The sequence below is a fragment of the Gorilla gorilla genome, chromosome 10 (assembly GCF_029281585.2).
Source record: "Gorilla gorilla gorilla isolate KB3781 chromosome 10, NHGRI_mGorGor1-v2.1_pri, whole genome shotgun sequence".
Taxonomy (NCBI): domain Eukaryota; kingdom Metazoa; phylum Chordata; class Mammalia; order Primates; family Hominidae; genus Gorilla; species Gorilla gorilla.
The window spans coordinates 81,482,947-81,505,911 of record NC_073234.2 but is presented as its reverse complement, the minus strand read 5'-3'; the positions used below and the strand labels follow the sequence as shown (position 1 = coordinate 81,505,911).

Sequence of the window (22,965 nt, the reverse complement as noted above, 5' to 3'; positions counted from 1 at the left end):
AATGGAGATAACAGGAGAATTTATCTCATTGGATGGTCATGAGGATTAATGAATTAACACATGTAAAGCACTTGAAACAGGGCCTAACACAAAATAAATATTAGCAAAATAAAAATGGTACCCCAGGAATAGCCAACATTATAAAATTGTAAATCTCTCCAGATTAACCTATAAAGTTATTAAAATTGCATTAAAAATGCCGATAGAATTTTTGAAATCTAGACAAGCTGTTGTTGTAGTTCACAGAAAACACCTCACCAGACAAACAAATGGATCAGACAAATAAATGTAAAAAATGAAACCATGAAAGTACTGGGAAAAAATGGGAGAATTATTTTATTAGATTGGTGCAAAAATTATTGTGGTTTTTGCCCAGCTACTCGGGAGGCTGAGGCAGAAGAATGGCGTGAACCCAGACGGAAGAGCTTGCAGTGAGCTGAGATGACATCACTGCACCCCAGCCTAGGTGACAGAGCAAGACTCTGTCTCAAAAAAAAAAAAAATAAATAAAAAAAAGTAATGTTTACTTTTAATGGCAAAAACCATGATAACTTTTTTTTTTTTTTGAGATGGAGTCTCACTCTGTTGCCCAGGCTGGAGTGCAGTGGCGTGAACTCGGCTCACTGCAAGCTCTGCCTCCTGGGTTCACGCCATTCTCCAGCCTCAGCCTCCCGAGTAGCTGGGACTACAGGCGCCCGTCACCACGCTTGGCTAATGTTTTGTATTTTTAGTAGAGACGGGGTTTCACAGTGTTAGCCAGGATGGTCTCGATCTCCTGACCTCATAATCTGCCTGCCTCGGCCTCCCAAAGTGTTAGGATTACAGGCGTGAGCCACCGCGCCTGGCCTCAAACCGTGATAACTTTTAATGGCAAAAACTATAACATAAAATCTGGAATCCGTAAAAGTAAACATTGATAAACTTAACTGTCAGGCCTCTGAGCCCAAGTTAAGCTATTGCATCCCCTGTGACCTGCATGTATACATCCAGATGGCCTGAAGTAACTGAAGAATCACAAAAGAAGTGATATTTAAATGGCATGTTCCTGCCTTAACTGATGACATTCCACCACAAAAGAAGTGAAAATGGCCAGTCCTTGCCTTAACTGATGACATTACCTTGTGAAATTCCTTCTCCTGGCTCATACTGGCTCAAAAAGCTCCCCCACTGAGCACCTTGTGACCCCCACTCCTGCCCCCCAGAGAACAACCCCCCTTTGACTGTAATTTTCCTTTACCTACTCAAATCCTATCAAACGGCTCCACCCCTATCTCCCTTCCCTGACTCTCTTTTCGGACTCAGCCCGCCTGCACCCAGGTGATTAAAAAGCTTTATTGCTCACACAAAGCCTGTTTGGTGGTCTCTTCACACGGACGCGAGTGAAATTACCTATATTAAAACCATTTCTACATGTCAAAACTATAATAAGCAAAGATGAAATGACAGTATGGTAAAAAATTATTTGCATCTCATAACATAAAAACAGGCTGATTTTCTAATAGGAATTATAAAATATTCCTCTGAAAAAAAAAGCCTAATTTTAAAAAATAGGTAAGGAATATTATAAGCTACTTCATAGAAAATAAAATATATCTCTTAAATATATAAAAGGATTATTAATATCACTCAGAAAAATTGATACTATGAGACTTGTTTTTTTGAGAGGCCTCAAATAAATAAAATATAAATGAAAGAGGAGACATTACAACAGATACCACAGAAACACTAAGGATCATAAGAGACTATTATGAACTATCGTACGCCAACCATCTGGAAAACTTAAAAGAAATAGATGGATTCCTAGAAACATACAATCCACCAAGACTGAATCATGAAGAAATAGAAAATCTAAACAGACCAATAACAACCAAGGAGATTGATTAAATAATCAAAAACCTCCCAACAAAGAAAAGTCCAGGACCATAGAGATTCTGGGTAAATTCTAACAAGCATTTAAAGAAGAATTAATATTAATCCTTGTCAAAATCTTTTAAAAAATTAAAGAGGAGGGAACGATGTCAAACTTATTTTAGTAGGCCAGCATTACCCTCATATCAAAGCCAGATAAGAACACAATGAGAAAACGTTATATGCCAATATCCATGATGGCCATACATACAAAAATCCTCAACAAATTTAGCAAGCTAAATTCAACAGAACATTTTTTGTTTGTTTGTTTGTTTGTTTTTGGAGATGGAGTCTTGCTCTGTTGCCCAGGCTAGAGTGTGGTGGCATGATCTCAGCTCACTGCAACCTCCGCCTCCCGGGTTCAAGCGATTCTTGTGCCTCAGCTTCCTGAATAGCTGGGATTGCAAGCATGCACCACTACACCTGGCTAATTTTTATATTTTTAGTACAGATGGGGTTTCATCATGTTGGCCAGGCTGGTCTTGAACTCCTGACCTCAGGTGACCCACCTTCCTGGTCTCCCAAAGTGCTGGGATTACAGGCGTGTGCCACTGTGCCCAGTCTTCAACAGAACATTAATAGGATGAAATACCAGAGTCTAACAGGACTTATCCCTGAGAAGCAAGGATGGTTCAACATGTGCAAATATGTAAATGATACACCATATTAACAGACTGAAAAATAAAAATCACAAAACCATCTCAACAAATGCAAAAGCATTTGATAAAATTCAACATCCTTTCATGATAAAAACTCTCAACAAATTAGGTATAGAAGGAATGTATCTCAACATAATAAATGCCATATATGACAAACCCACAGCTAACATCATACCTTAACAGTGAAAAGCTAAATGCTTTTCCTCTAAGTTCAGGAAAAAGATAAGGGTGCCCACCCTTTCCATTTCTATTCAAGATAGAGCTGGAAGTCCTAGCCAGAGCAATTAGGCAATAAAAAAGAAATAAAAGCATCCTAATTGGAAAGGTGGAAGTTAAAGGTGGCTCTGTCTACAGATGACATGATGAAAACCCAAAAGACTCCACCAAAAAAACTGTTAGAACAATAAACAAATTCAGAAAAGTTGCATAATACAAAATCAACATATAAAAATCAACTATGTGTCTATATGCTAAAAATGAACAATCTGAAAAGGAAATTAAGGAAATGATCCTATTTACAACAGCATTAAAAAGAATAAAACACTTAGGAATAAATTTAACCAAGGAGGTGAAAATTTTGTGCGTTAACAACTATAAGACACTGATGAAAGAAACTGAAGAAGACACAAATAAATGGAAAGATGCATTACATACATGAATTGAAAGAATTAATATTGTTAAAATGTCCATACTACTCAAAGTGAGCTACACATTCAACACATTTCTATCAAAATTCCAATGACGTTTTTCATAAAAATAGAAGAAAAATGCTAAAATTTATATAGAACCATGAAAGACCCAAAACAGTAAGTGAGTTTAAGAAAGAAGAACAAAGCCAGAGGCATTCACTTCCTGATTTCAAACTACATTACAGAGCTGTAGTAATAAAAACAGTATGGCACTGGCATAAAAACAGACTCATTGACCAATGGAATAGAATTAAAAAAAAAATAACAGAAATAAACCTACATATATATCATCAACTAATCTTTGAAAAGGGCACCAAGAATATACAACAGAAGAAGAAAAGTATCTTCAATAAATGGTGTTGGGAAAACTGAATACCCACATACAAAATAATAAAATTGGACCTTTGTCTTACACCATATACAAAAATTAACTCAAAATGGATTAAATACTTAAATGTAAGATCTGAAACCATACAAATCTGGAAGAAAACATAGGGAAAATTTACCTTGACATTGGTCTTGGCAATGATTTTTTGGCTATGACACCAAAAGCATAGGTGACAAAAGCAAAAATGAACAAGTGGAACTACATCAAACTGAAAAGCTTCTGCACAACAAAGGAAACAATCAACAAAATGAAACGGAAACCTATGGAATGGGAGAAAATATTTGCAAACCATATATCTAATAAGCTGTTAAGATACAAAATAGTGAGGAACTCATACAACTCAATAGCAAAAAAGCAAATAACCTGATAAAAATGGGCAAATGACCCAAAGAGATAGTTTTTCAAAGAAGACATACCAATGACTAAGAGGTATATGAAAAGATGCTTAACATCACTAATCATCAGAAAAATGCAAATCAAAACCACAATGAGATATCACCTCACACTTGTTAGGATGGCTATTATCAAAAAGACAAGTGATACAAGAGTTGCTGAGGGTATGGAGAAAAAGAAGTCCTTGTATGCTGCTGGTTGGAATATAAAGTGGTACAGCCATAATGGAGCTTCCTTAAAAAACTGAAAATACAACTACCATAAGATCCAACAATCTCACTTCTGGGTATGTATTAGTCCATTTTCATGCTGCTGATAAAGACATACCTGAGACTGGGCAATTTACAAAAGAAAGAGGTTTAATGGGCTTACAGTTCCATGTGGCTGGGGATGCCCCACAATCACGGTGGAAGGTAAAAAGCACATCTCACATGGCGGCAGACAAAAGAACAGAGCATGTGCCGAGAAACTCCCCTTTTTAAAACCATCAGATCTTGTGAAACTTATTCACTATCACAAGAACAGTATGAGAGAAACTGCCCCCATGATTCAATAATCTCTGACCAGGTCCCTCTCACAACACCTGGGAATTATGGGAGTATATTCACGATGAGATTTGGGTGGGGACACAGAACCAAACCATATCAGGGTACGTATGTAAAAGAAATAAAATCAGTATCTCAAAGAGATATCTGCACTCTCATGTTTAATGCAGCATTATTCACAGTAACCAAGACATAGACACACTTAAACGTCCATTGACAGAGGAATGGATAAAGAATAAAGTGTGAGACACACACACACACACACACACACACACACAATGGAATATTATTCAGCCATATAAAGAAGAAAATCCTGCCATTTCCAACAACATGGATGAACCTGGAAGACATTATGCTAAGTGAAATAAGCCAGACACAGAAGACAAATACTGCATGATCTCACTTATATGTGGAAGCTAAAAAAGTCAAACGTAGAGAAGCAGAGAGTAGAAAAATAGTTAACCAAGGGCTGGGGGTTGGGAAAAATAGACAGATGTTGGTCAAAGCAGGCAACCTTTCCATTGTACAATGAACACATTCTGGGGATCTAAAGTACAGCATGGGTGGTGATAGATGTATTAATTTGATTGTGGTGATCTTTAGACAATGTGTACATACTGTATATCAAATCACATTGTACACATTAATATATACAATTTTTATTTGTCAATTAAATATTTTTTCAAAAGCTACCCTGATAAACTATTTTCACCTATCAGATTGGTGAAAATTAAGAGGTAAGAATAAATACTAGGTTGGCAACAATGGAAAACCAGGCACTCTCATATGACTGCTTTGAAAGTAAATTGGTATAACTTATATTGGAGGACAATTTGTTATGATAAAATGCACATAACCATTTGATACTATAATTTTATTTATGAGAATTTATTTTACAGATATACTCAAATAAGTATGAAATAACATATATACAAGGTTTTCTTGTTGCAGCATTATTTCATATAATAAAATATTGGAACAAATCTAAGAAATTGTGAACAGTGGGTTATGTAAACTACAGTATAGAATATAATAGAATATGAAAATAAGCAATGTGAACAATGTGTTCATGTGACCTCTTGTGTTAAAGGAGAAAAATAAAAAAACAAAATACATATTTGCCTACACACAAAATATCTCTGGAAATATATACAAGGAACTGGTAATACTGTTACTTTGGAAAGATCAGCTGGGTGGTTGGATGATAATGGTGGGAGAAAATCTTTTCCTGGTCTATCCTTTTGCACTTCTGAAATTTTGCAATGTTTGAATCTTACTTTCATAAGCCAATAAATAAAACTCACATGTGAAAACTTTTTACTATTACAATTTTGGATTTCATTTTTTATTGACTAAGTGATATGTAAGCTTTGATGATTAGCCTCTACTATTTTGATTTCTGGTCTGCAGTATAAAAGAAAATGGATTCAGTATAATGCCTTCTCTCTTCAGCTTCCTCCCTGCTTCCCGACTTCACATCTTGGTTTAAAAAAAATCTGAAAAAATTTCCTATGTGTAAAGGGTGACAAGTGAACTCTACAGGGTTAGAGGCCTTCAATGAGGAAGGCTGCACAGCTGCAGATATGAATATGTATATGAAAACGAAGTCATTTCAATTTGTCTCCAAGGACTCACAGACTCAGGAGTGAATTCCAGAAAAATAATATGCACATCAAAAGCGCTTGATTTCTTTGTCTAAAACTCTCTTCCTGAATAGAGTTATACTGATGAAACAGCTTCTAGACTGGAATTTCTCTAAGGAAGAGAGGAAATGGTGAAATATAGACCACTCTAATCTTCTAAGAATTACTATTCAGCCATGTTAGTCACACATGATTTAACCTACTTCCTTGTGACAGTTTCCTGTTAAAATATGTTCAAGTGAATTATGTAAATGATCTATTTTAAAATGTACTTTAAGGAATATACTAAAGCAGATATCAAAATTTATTCGAAGTTCTAACATCCAACCCAAATTTATTACATGTCATGCCAAGCTCTGTGCTGTAAAATAAAAAATGAACAGAGATGAAACCCAGGCACAAAGAGGAGGAAATTCCAGAGAAAACATACTCACAGTAGTAAAACTTCAAGCTCAGATAAAAACCTCTTCCAATGCTTCTTACACTGCATTTTTTTCTCCTACATATACAGAAAGACAAGAACAAAATTAAGGAAAGGATCTGTTTCTGGGATTCTTAACCCAGGGTCTATAGTCTCCCTAAATTAGATGAACTTTTTGGTGTAAACGCATATGAACACTTTTCTGGGGAGATGACCTTTAGTTTTCACCAGATTTTCAACAATCCATTAGCCCCAAAAGAGATCTAGAACCAGTGTTCTTGAATTAAAGTTTTTCATGCAGTGTATCGCCATGTTAACTCTTTCATCATATTTTGCACACATTTACATAAATTCAAAAACATTCTATGTATTCAAAGACAATCCCATGACAGCTAGAACCTCCCCAACTTGATCTTATAAAGAATCCAACTTGTGTTATTTCTATTCTGCTGCAAAATTTCACTAATTTGGTGTTTATGACTTGGGTTATTTGGATATGACAGTTCAAGTTTACCTTTGCCTTTTGAAAAGATGGGCTTACTAAGCAAATAAAAATATAACTCTTTACTTCCAAGAAGCTTTAGAAGATAGCCCAGAGCCTGACACATGAATATTTTAATGAGTTCAGTAACATTGCACTGAACAACTACTCCGTCCCTAGCACTGTTCTTGATGCCTTCATATATCTTAGGTCATTGCATGTCTCTGGATCTCAGGTTTCCAACTTCTACCAAAAGAGTTAAATTAAGTATGCTCCTAGGTCTCACCAGTTGTAACGTTCTATCATTTGCAAATTGCTAGAGAAGGTGGAGTTTTGGAGCTCTGCCCTCAGGAATAAAGGGAGAGAAATTCAACAGGAATTTTGGAAACTATTTTCCAAGTTGAACTAGGAAGTCAGAAACAATAAATCAGGCTAAAAAACCATTTTCAAGGACCATTTTATCAGAATTTACATTTTACAAGACCATTGTCCTGGGAGCCAGATGGGTTGGATTTTCCGCCCATCTCTAACACTCGCTATTTGTGATTCTTTGTCAGTCACTTAACCTCCCTAAGGCCATAGTTTTCCAGTCTGAAAAATGAAGGAGTCGGTTTTTTTGTTTATGCTAATGTAGCACTCTAACACCCTGTTGCTTGAAATGTGGTCTATGACCAAAAAACCCCAGCTTCATTAGGAGCTGCTGAGAAATGGCAAATCCAGGGCTCCTGTCAGATCTGCTGAATCAGAATCTGCATTGTAAGATGATTCCCAGGTGATTAAAGTTAGAGAAGCACAGATCTAACACACCTAGTACAATTTCCCACCTCAGTCCCTCTAAGAAAAGTAATTGGTAATGAACCAATGTTACAAAACTGCATTTCTTTAACAATGTTCTGTGGCTAAGGCTTCATTAAATGCTCTCATTTTTTCCTGATAAGTGTGTGTGTGTGTGTGTGTGTATGTGTGTGCGCGCGCGCGCGCGCGTGCACGTGCATGTTGGGTTAAAATAGGGGGTGGAGATAAAAGCAGAAGGGCAAAGTCCGGCCATACTTTCATTTACCACCTTAAGAGAAAGTTAAAATGTATGTAGAGACAGTAAGACTTTGTACACAACTTGGTAATCTCAGGTATTTTTACTCGTAACAACTAGCAACTAAATTCTTGAAAAGGGTATGTATGTTTCATTCAATTTATCCAGCAAACATTTACTGAGCTACTATGGGCAAGGCCCTGTAATAAGGCACTAGGATACAAAGACAAATAAGAACTCTTCAAAAAAAGCTGCCTAGTCCTTTGAGAGAGGTGGGTGAATAACGTAATGCTTTGATGCTATTGCTACACATAGGAGTGTCACCCAAACCACACTGGAGGGGTCAAAGACAATCCAGGAAATAACACCTTTCTTTAAGAAAGAAAGGGAAGGGGTTCTAGAAGCAATCAATACCATTCAGACTCATGGAAAGAAAACTCCCAAAAGGGAGTGTGATTTGGTGGCAGCTGCAGAGAGAGTAGGAAAGTAGACTGGACGGACCCTTTGGGGATGGGGTCCTGAGGCTCAACCATAAGACAATGTACGAATTGGGGCCAAGGACACATTGGCATTAAGAAACAGGCTTTAGCTTGGCCACCTCTAGAGCAACCACATTCTATTTGTTGAATAGTTGGGCCAGCTGGTTGTTTCTTTAGCAGACTGTTCATCTTCTCAGTAATTTTGAGATGTCTATGTACAATTAAGTAGTACTAAATGCAATTTGGAGAAATGGAGAAATTAGGTAAATAATTTTTAAAACGGTATGATAATGCAAGCTGCAAACTCGGAATCACCTTGAAACCCTCCTTCTTCCCCACTTCCCCAGTCCTATCCAACAGATAATCAGATGTGGTCCACTTCACCTCGTCTCTTAGACATGCTTTCTCCTCTGCATCCTCACTGACTTTGCCCAGGCTAACAGCATTAACTCTCAACAGTGGCTACACATGTGAACCACCTTGGGACCTTTTAAAAAATACTGGTGACTACCATTTTTTTAAAAGTTCATTTTTTTAAAGGCCCATTTTTTTAAAAGTCAATTTTTTTAAAGGCTCATTTTTTTAAAAAGCTCCTAGATAATTCTAATATATAGTCAGGGTTGGGAACATGGGTTTATACCCTGTCCATTTCTTGGTTTGCACATCTGAAATATCCCTCTACCAGGTCTTTCTGCCTCCAGTCTGGTGGTTTTGTTTTGTTTTGTTTTGTTTTTGATAGGGTCTTACTCTGTTGCCCAGACTGAAATGCAGTGGCGTGATCTTGGCTCACTGCAACCTCTGCCTCCTGGGTTCACGCAATCCTCTCACCTCAGCCTCTCGAGTAGCTGGAACTACAGGCAGGCACCACCACACTCAGCTATTTTTTTTTGTATTTCTTGGTAGAGACAGGGTTTCACCATGTTGGCCAGTCTGGTCTCGAACTCCTGACCTCAAGTGATCTGCCCACCTCAGCCTCCCAAAGTGCTGGGATTACAGGCATGAGCCACCACGCCCAGCCTGCCTCCAGCTAGCTCTTGCCATCTTTCCCCCAATTCTTCTGCCAACTTCCAATCCACTATCTAACCTAGAATCAAAGTCATATTTTAACAACACAAATCTTTCAGTCTCCTACTTAAAAATCACCCACAGACTTAATAACTTTCCAGCATCCTCTTCTCAGTATCTTCCCTACGCCCAGTCCGCTGCACTGAATGAAATGCTATTCATGAGGAAGACCTACGTTTTCATACACATACCTCCAGGCCTCTGCAATTGCTATTTGTTCCACTAGGAATGTAATTCACCTCCTTTACTGCCTGCCAAAATTCTACTCATCCTTCAAAATCCAGCTGGATGGTTTCCCCATTTGTTTTTGAGAACTGTTTACTGAGTGGTTACTCTGGTCAGATACTCTTCTGGGTGCCAGACACAGCCCTCCTCTGGGAGGAGAGAGTCGCTATCTTTTTTTTTTTTTTTTTAATTAGTAGACTTTATTTTTTAGAGCAGATTTAGATTTACAAAAAATTGAGAGGAAAGTAAGGCGTTCCCACACACATGCACACAGCTTCCCAATTATTAACATCTCACACCAGTGAGGTACATTTGTTAAAATCAATGATCTTAAGTTGACATATCATTATTACCGTAGTTTACACTAGAGTTCACTCTTAGTGTGGTATATTCTATGGGTTTTGACAAATATATGATAATATGTATCCACCATTACAGTATCAGAGTAGTTTCACTGCCCTAAAAATCATCTGTGCTCTGCCTATTCATCTAACCCTTACCAAACACCCAGACACCATATTTTACTGTCTCAATTGTTCTTCCTTTTCCAAAGTGTCATATACTTGGAATCATATGGTATGTAACCTTTTCAGATAGACTTCTGATATGGTTTTGCTGTGTCCCCACCCAAATTCATCTTGAATTGTAGCTCCCACAATTCCCACGTGTTGTGGGAGGGGCCCAGTGGGAGTTAATTGAATCATGGGGGTGGGTCTTTCCAGTGCTGTTCTTGTGACAGTGAATAAGTCTCACAAGATCTGATGGTTTTAAAAACGGGAGTTTCCCTGCACAACTTCTCTCTTGTCTGCATCGTAAGACGTGCCTTTCATCTTCTGCCATGATACTGAGGCCTCCCCAGCCATGTGAAACTGAGTCCATTAAACGTCTTTTTCTTTTTTTTTCTTTTTTATTTATTTTTTAATTTTACTTCAAGCTCTGGATACATGTGCTGAACATGCAGGTTTGTTACATAGGTATACATGTGCCACGGTGGTTTGCTGCACCTATCAACCCATCATCTAGGTTTTAAGACCCGCATGCATTAGGTATTTGTCCTAATATTCTTCCTTCCATTTTCCCCAACCCCCCAACAGGCCCTGGGTGTGTGATGTTCCCCTCCCCTCTGTGTCCATGTGTTCTTATTGTTCAACTCCCACTTACAAGTGAGAACATGCAGTGTTTGGTTTCCTGTTCCTGTGTTCGCTTGCTAAGGATGATGGTTTCCAGCTTCATTCGTGTCCCTACAAAGGACATGAACTCATTCTTTTTTATGGCTGTAAGAGTTGCTATCTTTTATGTGCTTCTGTGATCTTTTGTACAATTCTCGCTAAAGTACCTCTTTCACAACAGTTTAATCTTTTGTTTACCTGGCTATTTCACCAGAGAGACTGTGAGCTCCTTGAGGACAGAACTATGCCTTATTCATCTCTACATGCTCAGCACCCAGTCCATATAAGAGTTTAGTAAATGTTTACTTATTGTTGACCAACTATGAAGAAAATGAAGAGCAGCTCTTCTGCGTTTGTGTGTGGACCTATCTCTGACTGACTCCTGACCTTGATCCTGGAATTCCCTTTCTGCTTCATTGGCTGCAGTCAATCAACTGTCTTCTGACCTCCTACTCTGTTTGTTGGTTTGTTGTTCCTACTCGAAAGCCTCCTCCTTCCACCCTTCTGAGTTGTGATAGAAGACAATTTATAAAGCAGTACCAAATGCCAAACTGTGGCTTAGCCTGTGAGGCTGCCTGGAGAGGACCCGGCTCATCCTAAAAATCCAAGAAAATCAGGGCAGGCTAGCACTACCTGACCCTCTTTAACAAAGTCCTGGAGACTTTTCAGAAGTCTTTTTTTTTTTTTTGAGGTGGTGTCTCACTTTATCACCCAGGCTGGAGTGCAGTGGTGCAATCTTGGCTCACTGCAGCCTCTTCTTCCTGTGCTCAAGCGATTCTCCTGCCTCAGCCTCCCAAGTAGCTGGGACTACAGGAGCATACCACCATGCCCAGCTAAGTCTTGTGTTTTTAGTAGAGACAGGGTTTCACCCTGTTGATCAGGCTGGTCTCAAACTCCTGACCTCAAGTGATCCACCCACCTTGGGCTCCCAAAGTGCTGGGATTACAGGTGTGAACCACCACACCCAGCCCAGAAAAGTCTTTCATGCTATAACATCTGGGGATGGAAAGCATTTAACTTCCTCATTCTTGCAAGACAGGTCTTTACTTCTCCAGTCATCTGAAATCATATCTCTTATTTCCACTTATAAAATTTTATTTTCAAATACCCCTTTCAACGTTGATGAAAAATGACATATTTTAATATGAAAGATGAACAAATAAGTGGAACTGATGTCCTGTGACAGTAATTCTTTCCATACCTGTTTAAATAATTTGACGGCATATGTTAGGTTTTGAATCTCCACTCTGTATACCTCAAAAATCTCTCCTTCTCCAATTAGGAAGTCTTTGTGGAAATTTCTAGTTCCTTCTATGATATTTTGAAAGCTGATGGAAGATTTAAGCAGTATTCCTTAGGAAGGAAAGTAGGGGGAAGATAAGTTAGCTAAGAATGAACATCACCATTATAACCAAAATTTCTATATTAGAAACAAATCAGAGTCCAGTGGAAGGTTAGTAGAGAAAGGCCCAGGAACCAAAGCCGAAGCCCACCATGTGCTCTCTGCACATTTACTTGGATCTAGTTCCCACCATTCCACAGAGCAAAGGGTTTCTTCAGACAGCAGCATTGTGATTTTTACCTCCTCTCAAAAGAGATCAGCCAAAGAGCTTAGTGGAAGAAATTCTTCCAAGATTCAATTTTCTGGTCATTAGGTCAATGTGTTGCTGTGACCCACTATGAACCTAAAACTACTAAAAAATTATGGAAGTGGAAATATGGACATAACTAAGCAATATTCTCCAAGCATGACTGATAGAAACACTTCTCATGTGCCAAATCCTCTAACTGCCTAATTTACTTCCTCAGAGTAAATTAGAAAGATGATTCAGCCTTTTAAAAACTCACCCAAAGTGGAGATTGGGAGAAAACATGCAAACAGGAATCAAATACAAATTGAAAAGGAAAAGTTTGGCTATGTCCTTCAGAACCCAACTTTGGCTATATTTCCATAGCTAATACAAAATCCTCTCTGAAGGCACTTAATGTTTGATTTAGACCTTATTGTTGAAGAACCAAAGCCTTATCTAACTTTCCTAATTCTTTTTTCAATGAAAGAAGCATCAGATCTAGTGGCAAAGACTAGGCAACGCAGCCTTAAATAGTCTTTAACATTTATCAGAATGATTCCAGGTGGAACTAAATTATTCTTCCTACTAATAAAGTAGGAAAGTTGATATGGAAGATAACTAGATTTTCATACTGACCTTCAGCATTGCTCTACAATCATCTTGAAAGATTTCTGTAATTGCTGTGAGCATTTCTAAAACTATATAAATCTCAACATAATTTTAAAAATGTTTTCCCATGACACACAAACATAGCGAATTCTACCAACAAAAAACTAAAACATCCCCCTGTGTGAAGAGACCACAATTGCATTCTTCATTAGCCAATGGAGCCTTAACATACTAATATATCATCTATTAGAACTATAAGTGTCAATCAAATTGAAGTTATTTTAATATCTATGAAATTTTATACCGAATCTGAATATAAATGATTATTGTGTTTATTGGGTATTTCTCCCTCTTAATTCACTTAAATGAAAGTATGATTTTAAAAAAATTGTTGGAAAAAAACTGTTTTTTTCATACCTTTTTCATTATGTTCAGGAATAAGAACACTATCCACGGTGACATTGGCTGTTTCCTAAGAGAAGAAATATATACTAAAGTAATTCCATTTCATACATCTAGAAAGAACAGAGCCTCAACACAAATCCAAAGCTCCCTGGGGACTATGCAGTGCAACAGAGTGCAACCTAATTTAAAAGAAAGCTAGCAGAAATCAAAGTTATTTCACTTTATTTAATAGCATTCATTGCCATATTTAAGGCTTTCACACCAACAGTAAAAACTCAAGTTTCAATGTCACAGTCAGTTAAAGTCAATTTTAAATTACTTTTAATGCTATAAAAATGATCACTGCTAGTTTGCTCTAATAAAAACTAACAGTGACATGCAAAACACCAACCAAAAAAGGAAAATTAAAAGCTGAGTTAAGACAAATGTATAAATCACAGCATCCTTAGTAGTTCTCAGTCTCATCTCTGACAGATCACTGAGAACAGAAATCTCTTAATTTCTCAAATATTTATAAATCTCTAATTTCCTAAATCCTCAACTAAATAGAGAATAATGAGAGAACCAAAGCATTTCTGATTTTTAAAAAGTGCCAGCAAATCCAGCATTTTTCTGCCTGCTAATTTCATTCCTTATGCTCAATTATACATGCAACAAAGTTCAAGGCTCATTTTCTATGCACACATACTCTACCTTGAATAATATATTTGGAAATCCACCTTCCTGATAACTCTTCTCTGAAGGACTCAACACTGCTCCTGAAAGAGAAATACGGGAAGGTAGATACAAAAAAATTTTATGTCCCTAATGTTTTTCCTTTCTGAGACTCTGAAAATAAATGTCTTGCTAGCCATTGTTCATTTCTAAAGTTTCATTCCCATGCAACATTACGATAAATTTGTGAAAGTATTATTTGTGAAGTATTATATTTGTGAAATAGCTTTCTAATTAACAAATGTTATACAAACATACTTTTGTTCACTTAAAACATAAGTAGTTGCCTTAATCTATTATTAACTTTAAATAATTTAAATAATTAAATAATAAACAAGTAATAAATAAGACAAATTATTGTTAGACTTTAAAAATATTAAAGTACAAAGAAGAAAATTTAAAAAAATTTATCAGCCTTTTTTTTTTTTTTTTTTTTTGAGATGGACTCTCACTCTCGCCCAGGCTGTAGTACAGTGGCATGATCTCGGCTCATTGCAATCTCTGCCTCCACTTGAGAATGTCAAGTGATTCTCCTGCCTCAGCCTCCCAAGTAGCCAGGATTACAGGCACCTATCAGCATGCCCGGCTAATTTTTTTTTGTATTTTTAGTAGAGATGGGGTTTTACCATGTTGGCCAGGCTAGTCTCGAACTCCTGGCCTCAAAAGATCTGCCTGCCTCGGCCTCCCAAAGTGCTGGGATTACAGGCATGAGCCACCCACCACACTGGGCCTTTTTTTTTTTTTTTTTTTTGAGACACAGTCTCGCTCTGTCACCCAGGCTGGAGTGCAGTGGTGCAATCTTGGCTCACTGCAACCTCCGCCTCCTGGGTTCAAGTGATTCTCCTGCCTCAGCCTCCTGAGTAGCTGGGATTACAAGCCCCTGCCACCATGCCCAGCTAATTTTTGTATTTTTAGTAGAGACAGGGTTTCACCATGTTGGCCAGGTTGGTCTCAAACTCCTGACCTCAAGTGATCCGTCTGCCTCAGCCTCCCAAAGTGCTAGGATTACAGGCATGAGCCACAGCGCCCAGCTGTGTTATCAGCATTTTTGCACATATATTTTTAAATGTTACAATTATGATATTATATCTTCCTGGGTTAGTTTATTTTTTTATATCATCTTGTGCCATAAAGTATTGGAGGTGGTGTGTGTGCGTGTGTGTGTGTGTGTGTGTTTGTGTGTGTGTGTGTATCAATGACAAATACTTACCACCCCAAATGTCGACTATAACTTCTATGTGGTAGAGTGCTGTCTGGACTGGGGTAATTTATGTAGCTTCCTACAAAAGAGTAAAACCCTGCCATATTTTGCTGTCATTTCTAACATTTTGTCTCAGACTAGAAAACTTTCATTTTCTAGTCTAGCTTTCTTCTTTCTAGATTATCTTCTAGTGTTTCTTAAATTATTTTGCTTAGAAAACTAGCAAGAAAGCATAACCAATCAATAACAAATTTCCTTGATAACACTATAAACCAGCTAGACTTAACAGATATCTATAGAACATTCCATCCAAAACCAAAATATACACATATTTCTCAAGTATACATTGAACATTTTCCAGAACAGACCTGACCTTAGGCAATTAAATGAACCTCAAATACATGTGTAATGATTAAAATCATACAAAGTCTATTTTCTGATCATATTGAAATACAAGCAGAAATCAGCAGCAGAAGGAAATATGGGAAATTCACAAGTATCTGGAAATTAAACAACAAAATCGTAAATAACAAATGAGTTAAAAAAGAAGTCATGAGAGAAATTAGAAAATACCTTGAGATGAATGAAAATGAAAACACAACATATCAAAAGTTATGAGATGCAGCAAAAGCCACGCTTAGAGGGAAATTTATAGCTGCAAATGCCTACCTTAAAAAAAGAAGAAAGGCATCAAATCAGTAAACCAAACTTTCACATTAAGGAACTAGAAAAAGAAGCACAACCTAAACTGACGCAAGCAAAAGGAAGGAAATAATTAAGATTAGAAATAAATGAAATAGAGGAATTTTTTTTTGTTTTTTTTTTTTGTTTTTTTTTGGAGATGGAGTCTCACTTTGTCAACCAGGCTGGAGTGCAGTGGTGCGATCTCAGATCACTGCAACCTCCACCTCCCAGGTTCAAGCAATTCTCCTGCTTCAGCCTCCTGAATAGCTGCAACTACAGGCGCACGCTGCCACACCCAGCTAATTTTTTTGTATTTTAGTAGAGATGGGGTTTCACCGTTTTGCCCAGGCTGGTCTCGAACTCCTCAGCTCAGGCAATCTGCCTGCCTCGGCCTCCCAAAGTGCCAGGATTACAGGCTTGAGCTACCTCGCCCGGCCGAAATAGAAGATTTTTTAAAAAGAAAACTCAATAGAACCAAAATTGTTTCTTTGAAAAGATCATTAACATTGACAATCTTTTAGCTTAACTGACCAAGAAAGAGATTCAAATTACTAAAATCAAGAATAAAAGAGGGGACATCAATACTGACCTCACAGAAATAAATGGAATTATAAAGGAATATTATGAACAATGATATGCCAAAAAACTAGATAACTTAGATGACATGGACAGGTTTCTAGGAAGACACAAACTATTGAAACTAACTCAAGCAAAAATAAACAATATACATGGACTCATAACAAGAGATTGAGCTAGTACTTTAAAACGTCCCACAAAGAAAAGCCGAGGCTTAGATGGCTTCACAGGTGAATTCTACCAAACATTTAAAGAAGATGAACACCAGTCCTTCACAAATTCTTCCAGAATAGAAAAAGATAGAACAATTCCCAAATCATTTTATGAGACCAGTATTATTGATACCAATGCCGGATAAAGACATTACAAGAAAACAACAGACCAATACCTCTTACAAATATAGATGCAAAAATCCTCAACAAAATACTGGCAAACTGAATCCAGAAGCATGTATGGATTAGATACAATGACCAAATGGGATTTATCCCAGGAATCCAAGATTTGTTTAATATCTGAAGATCAATCAATGTAATACACCACATTAACAGAATGAAGGACAAAAAACACATGTTCATTTCAATAGATGACAAAAAAGCATCTGAAAAATCCAACACCCTATCTTGATAAAAGCCCTACCAACAGAAGAAAATGTCCTCAATATGATAAGGGCCATCTACAAAAAACCGACAGTTAACATCACTAATCATGAAAGACTGAATGTTTTACCCTTAAGGTCAGGAACAAGATAAGGATGTCTGGTCTTGCCACTTCTACTCAACATGCTAAAGGTTCTAGCCAGGGCAACTAGGCAAGAAGAAAAAATAACAAACATACTGAATTTGTGTAGAAAAAAATGTGAAATCTGGGGGCTGTATGGGCACTAAAAGTCATTATTTCTTTTGCTGTTTGTGAAAAGAGAGATAATCCTTCATTGTCATATAAAATGGAAGATTGAAAATGGCTCTCTTAAGAAGAAGCCAGTAGAAAGCTGCGAATTTTGTGTCAAAACTGGAAAACAATTGCTGATCATTGAATTATAAATACAAAATGTGATACAATAAGGACATGCATGCCAGAAATATAATAACAAAAAATAGAGATTCTAGTTTCTTGAGCAATTTTGTTATGTCCTGAGATCTGAGAGAATGCTTTACTGATGTGAAGAAACCACCTAGCAGCAGCAACCTGAATTGTAGGCATAGTACCTGGGAGGAAATAAAAGGCCCGTTTCAATATGACTAGGAAAATCCAAATCTACAAAGTGATGCCTGGAAGCTGGAATATAAAAGCCCCAAATTCCTCTAAAATAAAATCAGTTCCACAAAACAGAATAAAATTGCAAGGAAAGGTGGGCAATAACTGATTATTTAGATAACTGATAAATCTGTCCACGGTGGCAGCATAGAAGGACTAAATCATTTTATGCATCTTTAGTTAGGAGCTCCAACTCCTAATTTAATGAGTAGCTATGATAGGAAACCCCTGTTGAGCAAGCTACACTTATGCTTCCAACAAATCATCACATCTCACTTTTAACAACTACATAATTAACTTTTTCAAAATTGTTATTTAATTTGAAACATCAACTCAATCAATTACAATTAAATAATGCTATTTTCTTTAGTAAAGAAGTAAGGTGCTATCCTCCTCTTCACTTCAGATTTACCTATCTCTTTGTACCAGGGCAGTAAAGTCTTTTTACCAATCGGCTAATCTCACATCAAAAAAAGAAAAATAAATGTTGCATGTGCAACAGACTAAGAGTCAACCAAGAATGTGGAATTTTTGTCTACTTACAGTCCACATTATTCTCTGCTGCACAAATAAACAACATAGAGAGTGAAAATATACCCTAAAATTTATTCCAGAACACTGAAGTATAAAACATACCTGTGTGTCCTGTTAAAGTGGCGTAAGTTTGTACTGTGAACAGCAAGCCATGTGGGTGGTTTCAGTGGCTGGGAAAGGCTCAGATAATGAAAAGGCATTGCATTTACAGTTCCCAGGGACTCACTGAATTTCACTTGCTCAGTCAACTTCACAGTGAAGTATTCTGCTGCCCTAAACTAAGTGAAGAAACAATGTGCAAAAGACAAAGGGGATTAGCCAAGTTATATGAATAATATCATGGTGGAAGTCTATTAGGAACTAATATCCCAATAATAGGAAAGATCAAAATAAAAGTCAATGTGAAGCTACAGTTTTCTGGTACAAATCTCTCAGGATTCTTTGTGTGTGTGTGTGTGTGTGTGTGCAAGGGCTCATGCGCATTAAATATATTACCAAAGAACATGTGTGCAAATACACAAAACTAAAAATGCGATCTATGAAAAGAGCCAAAGAATAAAGATGTTGATTCAAAAGAGTTTCCAATCTAAGAGCCTTGGGTCTATAACAAAAGACCCAAGATCATTATTGTTGAAATGAATACATCTAAGTGGAACAAACAGAACAGGTGATGTCAGATTATTTCACTGACAATGAATAAATGGAGAAAACTTCATGAGCTTTATTGATCATGTTGTTCTAAATATAAGGCATGACACAGACCCAGAAATAGAGAAGACAAAGGGAAGAATTAGGCTACTGTGGAATGGGTAGTAACAAGTAACGCAGGGTTAAACGCTGTGGTGTAAAAACAGCAGTGAAGATAAAAGAAACATCCCCAGATTATTCTGGAGGTAGGTACAATATAAAATATTAAATATAGGGGGAAAATACAATTATATTTTTAACTTGTAATATTTAGTAAAACAAAGAATAGCATGATCTGTATCTCAAATATTGTGATTCCAACTATGTTTATGACTCAAAGAGTTTCAGAGTTTTTGACAGAGCTGATTCTATTAACTGCTAAAAATGAAACATTTTTAAAAAGTGTAGTTTGTAAGTAAAAGTAAGTTAAAAAAACAGAACTATAAAGTGATAGAAAGAAATATGTTGTATAAGTTAGGTGATAAGGGAAGAAAGTGTCACAAGAAAATGTGAAGCTAGAAAGTCCCTTCCAGATAAAAGCCACAGGTAAGGAAACACTGACACAGAGCATGAGTCAATGTCTTGGATAAAATGCAATATTCAAATTTACAAATTACAGTTCCTATTACAGATTAAGAGCCACATTATAAGAATCAGCATTTACCATAGTTCGTAATTAAATGAATAGCTCGACGATGTCCCATCTCCTGGAGGACCTGTAAAAGGTCACCGATGGTCTTGTTTTTCTGTGCCCAGGACCAAAGTAATTCTCTTGTTCCACTTTTACCTTGGTCTACATACTTTTCAATATGACGAACATCCAGCCAGCTGCTTGAAAGTCTCTCTGCTGTGGAAATTGCAATATAAACAAAGAATTGTTTACTGTACTTTTATGAAAATACTTGTTTTTGTGTACCTTATGTTTTATTTCCTCTTATTTATAACTTTAACTTTCCTCTTATTTATAACTTTTATTTTGAACTAATTTGGAATATACTCACCTGCCTTCTGCTAATGTTGACATCTTACTAACCACAATACAATGATCAGAATCAGTGATAACTGCAAACCTTATTCTAATTTCACTAGTTTTTCCACTAATGCCTCTTTTCTGTTCTAAGATCCTATCCAGTTTTCCATATTATATTTAATTGTTCCTTCTCCTTAATCTCCTCCAATCTATGATGGTCCCTCAGTCTTTCCTTGTCTTTCAGGACAGTGAAATGATATTGTCCTTCTCAGTGCATAATATCAAGAGGTTTAAGATAGCAATGTCTTATCAATAATAATGTTTATTTTTATCATTCAGTGAAGGGACTGTCTGCAGAGCTTCTCTACTATAAAATTATCTTTCTCTTTATAATTAATAAATATTTCGGGGAAGATACTTTGAGATTATGGAAATACTCTGCTTCTCCTCGGATTTGGGCCACTAATATTTGCATCCACCAGTGGATCTTATTTATCACAATTATTACTATAATATTTGCTTAATGGTGATTTTTCTATTTTCCCTTTTTCCTTTATGAACTGTTTGGTAAGAAACAGCTGTCCCTTCTCCTACATTTATTTATTTATTTATCCAGTTGTTTATTTATATCTATGGGCTCATGGATATTTATTTTACCCTACAGGTTAAAATCCAGTACTATCATTAATAATTTTGTTGCTAAAATTATTCTAGCTTTGTCCAATAGGTTGGTTGGCTCTTGTGTTCTTTTTTTTATCCCTTTTATTTTTATTTTATTTTATTTTTTTGAGACAAGATCTCACTCTGTCACCCAGGTTGGAGTACAGTGGGGCAATCTCAGCTCACTGCAGCCTCCATCTCCCAGGCTCAAGCAATCCTCCCACCTCAGCCTCCCAAGTAGCTGCAACTACAGGTGTGCACTGCACCACCATGCCCAGCACATTTTTGTATTTGTGTGGGTTTTTTTTTTCTTTTTTGGTAGAGATGGGGTTTTGCCACACTGCCCCAGCTGGTCTCAAACTCCTAGGATCAAGCTCAAGCAATCTGCCCGCCTTGGCCTTCCAAAGTGCTGGGATTACATGTGAGAACTACCACGGCAGGCCTTTTGTGTTCTTTTGACAAGCCCTATCTTTTTGTGAGTATCTCCTTATTTTCTGGCTCTACAAGGTGCTCCAGGCTCATTTTGTATTTTCCCCTTTCCAGGACTGGAATTATTTGTCTAATGATCTCTGGTTTCTTTATTGGACAATGGTGTATAGAAGCTCAATCCAGGTGCCAGAATTGCTCATTGTGGCCAGGGTTCCATTGCTTCTAGGCCCTCCAAGAACACAGAGCAAGGAAATATAGGTATGTACACTCATCCGTGGATCTCTATTCCTCTATCAGTAGGCGCTTATATTAAATACCAAGAATTTATTCTGATGCTTCTGATTCTAATCCAACATCACAGGGTATATTTCAGTCCTTCCTCATTTGTAACTTTATTCTTGAACAGTAATATTATTGATAATATATTTACTCATTTGTTTAATTCTACAATGCACATAAAGTGCTTTCAGAATTGCCAACCCATACCCCTGTGAGACACACATTAGCAAAATCAGAACACAATAATTCTTTCTGTCCTTAGCATAAGCGCATCCAGTTAAGATGCTGTGTTCCAAAGTACTTAGATTAATTCTTTTCTTCCTCACCCCTTCAGTGTGGTTATTATTTATTCATAATACAGTTAGATTCAGCTGTTGAAGGTTTGAGAAATGGTGTTTTGTTCCCCCTGTCTTCCCATTGAACACTTTTGAGCAAGTAAAAGCTAATATCTAGGTAAAATCAGGGAAATGTTTTACTAGGATACTAGGCTTTAAATAATTCAATTAAGGTTTGGGATAAACATCTTAAAACTGTACAGAAAGTATATGAGTTTTTATGGTGCCCTGGTTTAACAGGATTCTTCAAGCAAAAATTTATATTGCCTTTCTGCACAACTTCCAAATTTTAAAGTGTACTTTGAGGCAAAGCGGGGAGAAAGAAAGCAAATGACAGAAAAGGTGGTCTTGTTCCTACGATAATATTCCCAATCTGGAATATTGAGCACTAAAATTAACAATGTGTTTTGGGCTTTTGGTGGTGATGGCACCATCCTTTCATAACTTTGCCTTCCAGAGAAACTAAAAAATTTAGGATCCTGGATGCAAGTCTGTGGATAAAATCCCATTGTTATCTGAAGGTGGTCACGGGGGACCCCTGACACACCACCATAACTGGCTTTAGGAGCTCAGCATCCTTTCATCCTGCCACACACCAATATGTGGAAGCTGCCCTCCAGCAGGAACCAAGGTGGTCTCATAGGAGATAGGACTCCCCTGTCCACCAACGGGAGACTTCAAAGGCAGATGTGCTTTTAAAAGGCAATGGTTGTTCAGATCTCAGAAAAATGATAAGTCTTGTGAAACTTTCTTCTGTTAAAAGTCTGTTTTGGGTCCAGGCGTGGTGGCTCACATCTGTAGTTCTAGCACTTTGAGAGGCCAAGGCGGGAGGATCACTTGAGGTCAGGAGTTTGAGACCAGCCTGGCCAACATGGTGAAACCCCATCTTGACTAAATACAAAAATACAAAAATTAGCCAGGTGTGATGGCATGCACTTGTAGTCCCAGCTACTCAGGAGGGT

The 22,965-nt window shown here is 37.2% G+C and overlaps 1 protein-coding gene across 2 annotated transcripts in view; it reads right to left on the bottom strand.

Annotated features, from left to right (window-relative positions):
- The window catches only part of IRAK3 (interleukin 1 receptor associated kinase 3), a 115,620-nt gene that overhangs the window by 24,584 nt on the left and 68,071 nt on the right, over nt 1-22,965 (bottom strand). For both annotated transcript variants that reach the window (XM_055356996.2, XM_031001115.3), the window contains 5 exons: nt 19,995-20,177; nt 14,374-14,438; nt 13,693-13,747; nt 12,297-12,448; nt 6,660-6,724 (listed from right to left, as the gene is read on the bottom strand). In XM_055356996.2, the coding sequence (XP_055212971.1) occupies nt 6,660-6,724; nt 12,297-12,448; nt 13,693-13,747; nt 14,374-14,438; nt 19,995-20,034 (377 nt within the window). In that variant the 5' untranslated portion in view covers nt 20,035-20,177. The remainder of the gene's footprint in view (nt 1-6,659; nt 6,725-12,296; nt 12,449-13,692; nt 13,748-14,373; nt 14,439-19,994; nt 20,178-22,965) is intronic.